A 12,089-nucleotide genomic window follows, 5' to 3' on the forward strand; every position below is an offset into this window, starting at 1 on the left:
TAATCATTGATATTAAATATAGGGTCATTAAATAGCAGCTATAGAGTCATTGGAAAATATTAAAATCTAAATGCCTCAACCTACTCTAAAGTAACTACCTCAAGCTACCAACAACTGAATAATTTCAATTAAAGTTAAATAATTTTATATCTCACTTGTTGCCAAGCAAATTTTTTAGATACTTGTAGTAAATTAAATAGTAGACATAATTTATTTTCACATCATTAAGAATCTACCTTTCCATATACTCACACAATATGCAGTCTGTATCTATTTCATTCACTTGGTAAAAGAAATGTTTTCAAAGAGACAAGACCATATTAAAAATCTTTTTTTGTGTGTTCTTAATTAGTTAAGTCTTCCACAAAATTTAACAAGTGACATGAACAAAATCCTTCTAGAAATACATATTACAAACCTGAGTAACTCCAACTCTCACTTCACGATTAACAGACCCTCCAACTTTTAACATTTCTCCACCACTCTTTAAGAAACCTGACCCTCCACGTAGAAATCCTGTGGCCATCAGCTCTAAGACTTCATCAAATGTTGCTCGTTTCACATTCTGACGCATTACTTTAAAGAAAACAAGTAAATTTATGAGTAAATATATTTCTGAAACAGATTTTCAATTAAATCATATTTCTAATACTTCAACTATTTAGGAGGCTGAGGCAGGAAAATCACAGAGTTCAAGTCTGGCCTGATCTGCATAGCAAGACCCTGTCTTAAAAAACAGAAACAAAACCTAATACTTCAACTTTAATATTCAAATAACTAATTTTAAGAATACTAGAATGGGATAAAGTCACTTAGTTTTCTCATAACCTTAAAATTTACAATGTACTTATAAACCTGAATTGAATTTTGAAGTAAAAAAAATGTAAAGAGAAAATAAAGTAATTCAATAAATCTATGTCAGATACTGTAGTCTAACAATAGTGATAATATGTGTAACACACCATGGTCAAGAATGGAGGCTCATGCCTATAATCCCAGCAGTTGGGAGACAGAGGCAGGATAATCACTGCAAGTTCAAGGCTAGCCTGGGCTACAAAGCAAGACCCTGTCTCAGAAAAGAAAAAAAAAAAAAAAAAAGAATGAAAAAAAAAAAAAAAAAAAAGTATGCAGAATGTAAATACAACATGAACAAAGCCCACAGCAGATTTTGTTAACTTTTTTTTGAGACAGGGTCTCACCATATAGTTCAGGCTGGCTTTGAACTCACTATGTAGTCCAGGCTCATTTCGAACTTGCAGTGATCCTCCATCCTCAGCCTCTCAAATGCTGGGATTACAGGTGTGCACCCCACGCCTAGCCAAATACTGCTAACAGATCAGTTCTTATTCCTAATGAGACACACCAAAGAAACTTCTAAACAATAACCAAAGGATTAATATACAACTGAAAATGCAGCTGACTTGCCATCCCCTGGTCTTGAGTGCTATACTTTATAAAGACCTTTCACACAGAGTGGCAAACACAGTCTTCATAAAAATCCCATAGAAGAGGTATAAAGCTCATAGATAGATGTATACAGGGTTTGGGATTTGACTGCCTGGGTTTAAATTTCAGTCTTGATACTTAACAGAACACTTTTTATAATGCAAGTTACACAATTCAAGCCTCAATTTTCACATCTCTAAAGTGATAATAACAATGGTACTTTTAAATCATGGGGTGAATAAAACAAGTCTGTAATATGCCTAATCCGCTGTATAACAACTTTAGAAATGTTACATCATCATCAACTAGTGAAATAATTATCATTAAAGAGGAAGAGACAAAGATTTAAGAAATTAAATAGAATCTCACAGATACAAGAACTAAGCTAACCCTGTAACATTTGATTTTTTTTACTGTACAGAGAGGTAGGGTAAAAGTAGAGACAACAGTAGAATTGTGGCACTCAGCTAGCCTGAATTATATAGTGAGAACCTGTCTCAAAAAGCCAAGTAAGGGCCAGGAATTTAGCTCAGTGGTACTGCCACCTGCCTAGCAAGCGCATGGTCCTGAGTTTGATCCCTGATACTAAAAAAAAAAAAAAGAATACATAAATCCTTTAAGTTGACCTGTCTATAGGTAACAACTCATTTAAAAGGAAGCAGTCCATAAGTCTTTAAATTATTTGTTAATTTAAACAATGAGTTGGCAAACAATACCTGTTGCCTGTTTTGGCATCAGTGCTGTGGCCATGACAGTGCCTAAGAGTTTAGCCACTGACACTCGTACCCCATAATTTGAATTTTCCAGAGCTTTAAAGCAGAGAGTAGCTATATTTTCCAGTTCAGCCGTCCACATGAACACAGCTTCATTCTGGAGTTCTAGTAGACACTGGAATTAAAAGCAAAAAACAAAATTATTACATCCTAGAACTTCTGCTTCCAGAGATGGAGGAAAAAAAAACAAGACCCAAGACAGGCATGGTGATACATGCATACAATCTCAGCAATATAGGCCACTGAGGGCTGGGGATTTGGCTCAGTGGTGCCATTGCCTGCCTCACAAGCACAAGGTCCTGAGTTCAATCCCCTGTGGAATTAAAAGCAAAAAACAAAATTATTACATCCTAGAACTTCTGCTTCCAGAGATGGAGGAAAAAAAAACAAGACCCAAGACAGGCATGGTGATACATGCATACAATCTCAGCAATATAGGCCACTGAGGGCTGGGGATTTGGCTCAGTGGTGCCATTGCCTGCCTCACAAGCACAAGGTCCTGAGTTCAATCCCCTGTGCACATGTGACACTGAGGCAGGAAGATCAAGGCTATCCTGAGCAACTGAGTGAGAACTTGTCTCAATATAAAATAAAATAAAAGGGCTGGGAATATAGCTTAGTGGCAGAGCACTTGACTACCACATGTGAGGCTCTGGATTCAATATTCAATATCCCATGCAAGCGCGTGCGCGCACACACAATCAAAAAGAACAACAAAGAGAGAGGGGGAGGAAAGAAGGAAAAATCAATAAATCAGAAAACTGACAAATAACAGAAATGAAACCAATGTTACTTCTTGGAAAAGACTAATCAATTTGATAAGTTTCTAGCCAGACCAAAACCAGGAATAGAAAAAATCAAATCACTACAAATTTAATATATATTAAAAGGACAAGTAATATATGAACAATTTCATGTCAATAAATTCAACTTACAGCACAATTCATAGTGAAACAGATATCCTGAAGAATCCAATGTCTTTTTTTTTTTTTTTTTTTTTTTTTTTTTTTTTTTTTAAAGAACCACTGAGCTAAATCCCCGGCCTCCCAATGTCTATTTTTAAAACTGATTTGGTAATGCAAAATTTTCACTGATGAATTCAACCAAATGTTTAAGAAAAAAGTAATACCAATACTATATAAATTCTTCCAGAAAAATGAAGCTATCACTCATCCTACAAGGCCAGTATCTCTCTGGTACAAAAGCAGTACAAGAGAAGAAAGCTGCACATCATTATGCCTCATGAACATAGATTCAAAAATGCTAAAAAAGAAAGTTTGAGAAACTCTAAAACCACAGTGTAAAAACAGGTTAAAGGAATTATTAAACCAAAAGATAACCTCAAAAGAAGTGGGGGATGGGGATTTAGCTCAGTGGTTCCACCACCTACCTCACAAACACAAGGACCCAAGTTCAATTCCTGGTACCAAAAACAAAAAACAAAAAAGACATTGTGATTATTTACTAGTAAACAAGAAACCACATGTGATTAATAAGTTCTATCTGCCTACAAAAACAAAATAAAACCAAACAAAACCCCAAACAGGTTATATAGAATGTCCAAGTAGGGTAGAGGGGAAGAAGAAAAAATAATGAATTAAGATGTTATGTACATGTACCAATTTCTCACATTTAATATAATCATTATAAACTGCAAATACATACTAATAAAAATTAAAAGTTAAAAAAAGAGAATGACCAGATGGTGCCAGATGAGGTGGCACACAGCTGTAATCCCAGCACTGGGGAGGGTGAAGTAGGAAGATCGCTGTGAGTTCGAGGCTAGCCTTGACTATATAGTGAATTCAAGGCCAGCCTGAACCGCATAGCAGGACCATGTCACAAGACAAATCGAAGAATGACTAAGTGAAGTTTATCTTAGGAAAGCAAGATGGGTCCAAATTCTAAAACTAAACAATGTAACTCACTTTAGCAAACCAAACAAGAATAATTATATGACCATCTCATTAGGTATTAAAAATGGATTTGAGATAATACAAGTAAAACTGGAGAAATCTAAACAAAATCTGAGTTATTTAAATGTCAATACATATCCTGGTTGTTATACATACTACTCTTTAACAAGATATTATCATTGGGAATAATCTGGTTGATTATCTCTATATTTTTTTCTTACAATTGCATATAAATATACAATTACCCAAAAGTAAAAATTTTAACTAAAAGATAGCAAAAACAAGGGCTGGGGTTCTGCCAGAGGTTCTGCTGCCTGCCTCGCAAGCACAAGGTCCTGAGTTCAATCCCCAGTACCATTAAAAAACAAAAACAAAAACAAAAACCTGCCATGAAGATAGCAAATACAGAAACAAAATGTAAAACAAAAGGCATTTCACAAAATCCAATATCCATTACCAGAAAAACTTCTTGGCAAGCTAGGAACAGAACACCTCCTTAACCTGATAAAGGGCATCTAAAAACCTACAGTTAAGATCACACTTTTGTGGTGGGGGGGCAGGGACGGTAACTGAACCCAAGTCCTTTACGCTGTGCTACATCCGCAGTCCCTTTTATAAAATTTTTTGAGGCAAGGTCTCAACTAAGTTGCTAAACTGCCTAGCTTGCAATCCTCCTGCCTCAGCTTCCAAGAGTGCTGGGAAAAATGTTAGATTAGGACAATGAACACCACAAATGCTGTAAGGAGAAATCAAAGTCCTAAATAAATGGGAAGACATATTGTGTTAATAGGTTGGAAGACTTAAAACTGTTAAGATAGCAATTCTCTTCATACTGACCCCTAAGTTCAATGCAATATGAATCAAAATTTTAGCATGTTATTTTTTTAGACATTGATAAGCCAATTATAAAGTTCATATAATAATACGTTATCATTTGAACATTTTCTTAAACTGATGGAATGAAAAGTGGTAGAAATGTAAAATGCCACAAGTACTTTAGAATATAGGTAGGTGGCTTCCTGAAAGGGCAAACATAAATCTTCCATATGATCTAGCCATTTCACTCCTTGCTTTTTACTCAAATGAAATGAAAGCATACATGTAGGCAAAATCCTGCAAACAGACATTCACAGCAGCTGTTTTGGTAAGAGCCACAATTAGAAGCAATACAAATTTTTTTTTTGGTACCGGGGATTGAACTTGGGACCTTGTGCTTGTGAGGCAAGCGGCAAAACCACTGAGCTAAATCGCTGGCCTTAATGTAAATGTTTGTAAAAGGTGAAGGGACAAAGAAACGTGGCATATCATACAATAAAATACTATTTAACAATAAAAAGTATGAACAACTGATATGTACAACATACAGCGAGTATTAGTTTCAAAATAATCATGCTGCGTGACAGAACACATATACACAAAAGTACGTATCATGATTCCAATTATATACAGTTCTAAAAAATAGCAATTGATTTGTGAGAACAAAAAACATACTTCCACATTTAAAACATTAAAATAAAAAAGTGTCATCATCTAAGAGCAAGCAGAATTGGGAGGAGCATTACAAATCAGTCCCATACTAACCTTGGCCACTGCACATCGAACAGCCATTGATCTGTCAGTCAAGAGGGACCTGGCATTCTTGTAAATATCGCGATGGCAGGAAGCTGCTGCACCACCCAATCCACTCAGAACTTTCTGTAGACTCATTAAGATTTCACTTCGCCCTTGAGACTATATGTGCACATAAAGTAAAGCTTTAGCATTATTACTAAAATAACAAAAACCATGAAACAATTCTCTAGGCCTAGTGATCTTACCTCCAAATTCTAATAAGTAATTAAAAGTAAAATAACATTCTAGCAAGTACCTAAAAAGTAAAAATAATTACCAACTTCTTTTTTCTGGGTTTTTTGTTTTTGTTTTTTTTTTAATTGTACCAGGGATCAAACTTGGGCCATTGTGCTTGTGGGGCAGGTGGTGGAACCACTGAGCCAAATCCCCAGTGCCAACTTCAATTAAACGTCTTCTCACAAATTATGTTAGAAGGAAGTATATTCCAATGTTTCCATGACATAATGAATGCAATACGAGAACATGAACAGATTGAAAGGTTTCGATATCATCTCTCAAGAGACCAAAGTCTCAGAATGTAAAAGATTAAGTAAAAATATGGTTAAAAATAATAAAAACCATGAAAGAGGAAGAAGAAAACACCCAACACAATTTAAAAGCTTATCACAAAAGTACAGTAAATCCTCATCTGCTAGTGACTGATTCAATCTATTGTTTCTGTCACTCACAATGCTGCTTCTCATTTCTAATAATGTATTTGGCATGGCACATTGTAACCCGTTCATATAGACCTCTTCTTCTAGTCTGTAAGCTTTTTGAGGTCAGCAACCCCATCTTATTCATCTTTAGATGACTAATGCTTGACATATAAAATGTCTTCTATTCTTATTTAATAAATGGATAAATAATTCCCAGAAAAAGTATCATCTGAGAGGTATTTAGTTTTTCGGACAGAAGAATCAGACTGACAAGAGTCATGAACTTAGTTCATTTTTAGTTAATAAAAAGTTGACAAAGCAATTGCAAGGCTCTAAGTTTGATCCCTGGTACCAAAAAAAAAGTTCACAAGAAATTTATGACAGTAACCAAACTGACATGACAAAATAGAACTATTCTGCACTCGGTATTAACTGTCATGGGTTGAACTGTGTCCTGCTCAAAAATAATTCAAGTCCTAAACCCTGCTGCATGCAAATACGACTTCATTTGGGGACAGGGTCTTTGCAGATGAAATCAAATAAAGATGAAATCACAGAGGTTGAAATTCATGGCAACTGTTAGAAGTGAGGAAAAGGAGAGTTTTCCCCTGGAGCCTTCAGAGAAAACACGGCCTTGCTGACACTTGATTTCAGATGTCTAGCCTCCAGAACTGTGAGAAAATAAATTTCTATTATTTTACGTCACCTAGTCTGTGATAATTTATTATGCAAGATATAGAAAATTGATAGGAATGCACAAAAAATAAAATGGCAATACAAAAGATAAAGTTAAAAGAATAGGCAAACCTATTCTTTATCAAGGAAAAGCATTCTTTCCCCTCTCCCAAAATTTAAGGTAATATACATTAAAAGAAAGGGTAAGTAACAATCTGAAATTACTTTCTTATTTAGAAATATGAATATCATAATGACAGAAAAACATTTTAAACTAACTTTTGCCTTACAAAAACACTCAAATAATCTTTGTTGTAAAACTTACCTCTGCACTTTTGAGAGATTTCAAAAGATTATTTACTGTTTCTGGAAATGCACTGCCTAACATTCTCCCCATTTTTTCATAAAAGGCTCCAACACAAGCCACCGCAGCCCTATAAGAACATTTTCACTGGTCATATTTTGGGTTAACAATATAATTATATTCTTCTCATTTTCAGAAATCAGTATTTGTCCAGGACACTTTTGCTTATAATCTTTAGTGAACTTTCAACTTTGAAAAACACTTTGTTTATAAACACTACTGTAAAGGAAACTACATTCTTATTAGGAATATAAAATAAGTATGTATACAATAAATCATAGTCCTCTGGGAAGTAACCCAACCTTTCCCTTTCTGAAGACTTCCCAAATTATGTTGACCCACAATAGCCCCTTTGTTCATTATATATAATACTCAATATCAACCACACATTATGACAGAATTAATCATTGAATATATTGTGATTTGGCCAGATATGTTTCTAATCATCTTAGTAGAAATATAAACTCCAGAAACAGGAAAAATATTTTTTACATTTGTACTGTTCACAGTGCCTGCCACTTAATTTTTAAATAATAGTAGAATATTATATATAAATCTGTGAAATTTAATCCAAATTGCTTTAATGGAACACTTGGCCACGTGTAAGAAGTATAAAAGCACATCTCTTCAGAGCAAAGAAGGGACCTCACTATCACTCCTTTCAATAGTAAGTGAACAGCTATGAGTTTAACTTAAAGGAAGGAGTAGGACAGTGGTTAAGAATGTATTCTTTAGGATCAATGTCTAAATCCTAGAACCTGCCATGTACTAGCATGTGACCTGAGCAAATTACTCTACACCTAAGAGAGGTTAAGTAAATTTAGTTCACAACCATGAACAAAATAAGTAGTATAATCAGTGAGCCAACCTTCACCCCTTTTATTCTAAAGCCCATGCTTATTTTCAATACTGTACAAGCTGGTAAGGATAAAAATAACTGGCGTCCCATGCTAGAATATTTTGGGAGAATTCCTAAACAGAACCCATGAATACACTGGAAATACATATAATATGTAATATACGATACATTTAGTTATCCAGAACTACCAAATTATGATGCATTTGTAATGTGGTGGTGAATAGTCAAGCTATTCATATCATTTCAAACTCTAAGTAAACAACAAAGCATTAAAACTTTCTAATCTCTTTGAAAGCTTTTGAGAGCTATACTTATCCCAAACAACACAAAATTTAATCATAATGTATCTAAGCAGCTAAAACAGACTAAAAATCAGCATCCAGGTTTAGAATAGTTTGTTTCCTCCCTAAGGTGACACTGGCTCTAGCCCCTTGAATGTTGGTGCTCCGGAGTTGTACCACTGGCAATCTTCTCTTCTCAAACAAAGTATTTGTCCTAGGTAGTTATATTCATGTCAAACAATGCAGCCTATTCTCAGATCTCCATTGACCACTAACCAAAACTAGATTCTGAACTCAGATCTCTGACATACAGAACAAGATTTACAATTGCCCACCACTGCATGCACTATCACTTGCTTATTCCCATTTGTACCACAAAATCAGCATGCCCCAAATTGAACTCATTTCCCCCCATTTGTTCCCCCTTTTGTATCTTTAAGAAAAGAACTATTAATAACCCACCCACTTTTGTTTCCAACTAGAAGTCTCCTTTGTCTAAAAAACAGGCAGGCAAACTACAGCCAATGGTCAACTCCAGCTCACTATCTAGCCTGCCTTCTGTTTCGTCCCTGCCCCCCCACACCTACAAGCAAACTCAGGACCTTGCACTTGAAAGGCAGGCACAGTGCCACTGAGCTAAATTCCCAGCCTGCCTTATGTTTTTGTAAATAAAACTTTACTGTAAGACAGCCACATTCACTCATTTAAATACACTATCTAAAATAGAGGTAAGTAGTTGCTACTGAGATGTGCAGTCCACAAATCTGAAAATATTTATTATCTGGATCCTTCCAGAAAGTTTGCTAAGCCCAGTCTATAAGTCATCTTTCCTCCTCCCATCTTAATTCCCATCTTAACTTCTATGCATCTTTCTTTGAAGGCTGATCTTTGGCTGATGCTTCTTTGAGAAACCTTCCCTGACATTGCTTTCGTTCACACTAAAATGAAGCTAATTTTGGTGTTACTTTCCATTTTATTGCACTCTTCTGTATATTTTAGCTGTTGATTTTATTTGATTCAATTACAGGATGCTTCCTATAGTCAATATCCTCACACTTGCTCCAAAAAGTCTGTCCTTGACTCAAACTAATTATAGTTTAAGAGTTGGATTAAGCCCTAATCTACAGGCCAGAAAACTTGAAAGCAAAATGGTCTCCATCTCGGCTACTAAAATCTGCCTTAGTGTGAAAGCAGCTACCACCTAAATGAGTAGGTATGTCTATAACCCAATAAAACTTTATTTACAAAACAGGCTGGATATAAGGGCTAGGGATTTAGCTCAGTGGCACCCTACCTGCCTCATGAGCACAAGGTCCTGAGTTTGATCCCCAGTACAAAAAAAAAAAACAAAAACAAAAACAGGCTGGATATAGCCAGTGAGACACACTTTGCCTATTATTGCCTCAGTTCCAATCTCTGCATTTGGTCTCGGACAAATCTCCTTCCAAATTTATTGAAAGACCCCTGTGAAAACTGCTGACACCATGCCAATTCTCTGTAGTGTGTGGATAGTCCCAGTGGTTATCCATATATGGAAGTAGAGTCTTCCCTAGATCTACTTAGAACTTTCATTGTCAGCAACATGCCTTAGGCTCCACCCACCTGGGGGTCCTTACAGTCAGTTGTCCCTAAGTTACCATGTAAGAACAAATAAAACTTCAAAGGTCCCTGTCAAAGTACTTACAGTTTTGTTGGTAAGTAGGCTGCAGTATCATCTTTATTTCTGATAATGTCATTACATTTATCGAGTGTTTGAAAAACTGTGAAAGTATCCCCAATGCTATACAGGGCTGCAAGATTTTTAGCTAATAATTTTCGTGTAGGTGGTCCAGGTGAACTACTTATTAATCCAGTTAACTGTTCAACCAGTTTTTTCTGCTTTTCTTTTACATCAGTCTGTTGTTAAAAAAAAAAGAGCATAATCATTTTTATGAGGCCTTTTGTTCCTTTTTAATCAAAATTTAAAAATACTTAACACTTAAGGTACTCTATTAAAAGATATCTTACAATAAACATAAACCATAAATGAGAACTTTTATAATAAAAAGTTTAGTAAGAAATGAACTATTGCTTCTTACCTTAAATCTTTATTCCCCTCCAATGTCAAAAAGTTAGTTTCCAGTAAAAGTAATTTTCCTACCTAAAAGTTTCTAGGCCACTTACTACTAAATAAGCCAACAAAGGAGTCAAAATACTGGGCATATGGATGGATAACTGATGCTTTAAAAAACAGTCAGGTTTTCCCTAAAAAAGAAGTCAGTAGTTCATGAAGTTACAGGTAAGTGAAAGCAAAACCAAAAGAAATTCTGAAGAACCCCTGGCAATAGAACACAACACCCAGATCTACCTATAATCAATATCTAGAATTGAGTCATTCAAGAAATGCTTACTGTATACTTATGCACCATTCTAGATAGTGAGACAATGGTGAACAAAGCAAAGTTCCTACACTCATGAAGTTTACATTATAGCAGGGAGGGACAGAATTTGCAAATAACTATAACTGCTTTCTTTCTCTTTTGGGGGGGTAATACTGCACAGAGCTACATCCCAGCCTTTTTTATTTTATTGTATTTTTTTGAGACAGCATCTCACTAAATTGCCCAGCCTGGGCTTGAATTGGGATCCTCCTTCCTCAGTCTTTCAGATGCTGGGATTATATGCATGCACCACCACACCTGGTTTGTTTTCTATTTTACATAAGTTAGTTACAAAAGACCTCTCTGAAAAGTGAAGGCATGAGCTGCATAGACATCTGGGAAAAGAACACTCCAGGCAGAGGGCACAAAAAGTACAAAGGTTTTGAGGTAGAGTATGTTTAGCACACCTGAAGGCAGCAGGGCCTGTTTAGGTGGAGGGGACCAGAAAAAGCCAGGCAGTATAGAGTCATAAACACCACTGTAAGAATTTTGTATTTCATTCTGAGTAAAAGTTTTAAGCAGAGGCAAGTCATGATCTAAATATGTTACCAGACTCATTCTAACTATCGAGCTGAGATTACCTGGTATAATACATGGGCACAGTGAGCAATTAGGAAGCTGCTGCATAATCCAAATGAGAGATATTAGAGATGTAAATGATGAAAATATATGAATTCTGGGTATATGTGCAGATAAAAACGTAAGATTTGTTGACAAATATGATGTGAAATTTGAGAAAAGAGAGAAGTACAGATTGACTTTGTCTTTGGGCCTGCACAGCCAGAAGGATAAAATGTCATTTCCTGAGATGAAGAACACTGGGGAAAGGGTAGGTTTAGAAGGAAGAATCAAGAATTTGGCTTAGATATGTTTACTCAAAGATGTTATTTAAAAATCGTATAATTTCGGTGGATGTATTATGCCTTATAATTTAAATATATACTTCTGTACTTATCAATTTTGCAACAAAACAATGTTTCAAGTCTTTCCAGGTGGAGGATCAGCTATGTCAAAAGATAGAACTGGCTTAAGTAAGACAGAGTACTACCCGCATTTTGCAATTTTTTTTTTTTTTTTTTTTTTTT

At 35.4% G+C, this 12,089-nt stretch overlaps 1 protein-coding gene across 3 annotated transcripts in view; it reads right to left on the reverse strand.

Moving 5' to 3' along the window:
- Heatr5b (HEAT repeat containing 5B) overlaps window positions 1-12,089 on the reverse strand; it is an 89,428-nt gene that overhangs the window by 74,622 nt on the left and 2,717 nt on the right. For all 3 annotated transcript variants that reach the window (XM_033763541.1, XM_019205617.2, XM_010611403.3), the window contains exons 3-7: window positions 10,269-10,480; window positions 7,406-7,514; window positions 5,717-5,866; window positions 2,163-2,334; window positions 419-576 (exon numbers count right to left, since the gene is read on the reverse strand). In XM_033763541.1, the coding sequence (XP_033619432.1) occupies window positions 419-576; window positions 2,163-2,334; window positions 5,717-5,866; window positions 7,406-7,514; window positions 10,269-10,480 (801 nt within the window). The remainder of the gene's footprint in view (window positions 1-418; window positions 577-2,162; window positions 2,335-5,716; window positions 5,867-7,405; window positions 7,515-10,268; window positions 10,481-12,089) is intronic.

Source organism: Fukomys damarensis, unplaced genomic scaffold (genome assembly GCF_012274545.1).
Source record: "Fukomys damarensis isolate Sample0158 unplaced genomic scaffold, DMR_v1.0_HiC HiC_scaffold_2, whole genome shotgun sequence".
NCBI lineage: Eukaryota > Metazoa > Chordata > Mammalia > Rodentia > Bathyergidae > Fukomys > Fukomys damarensis.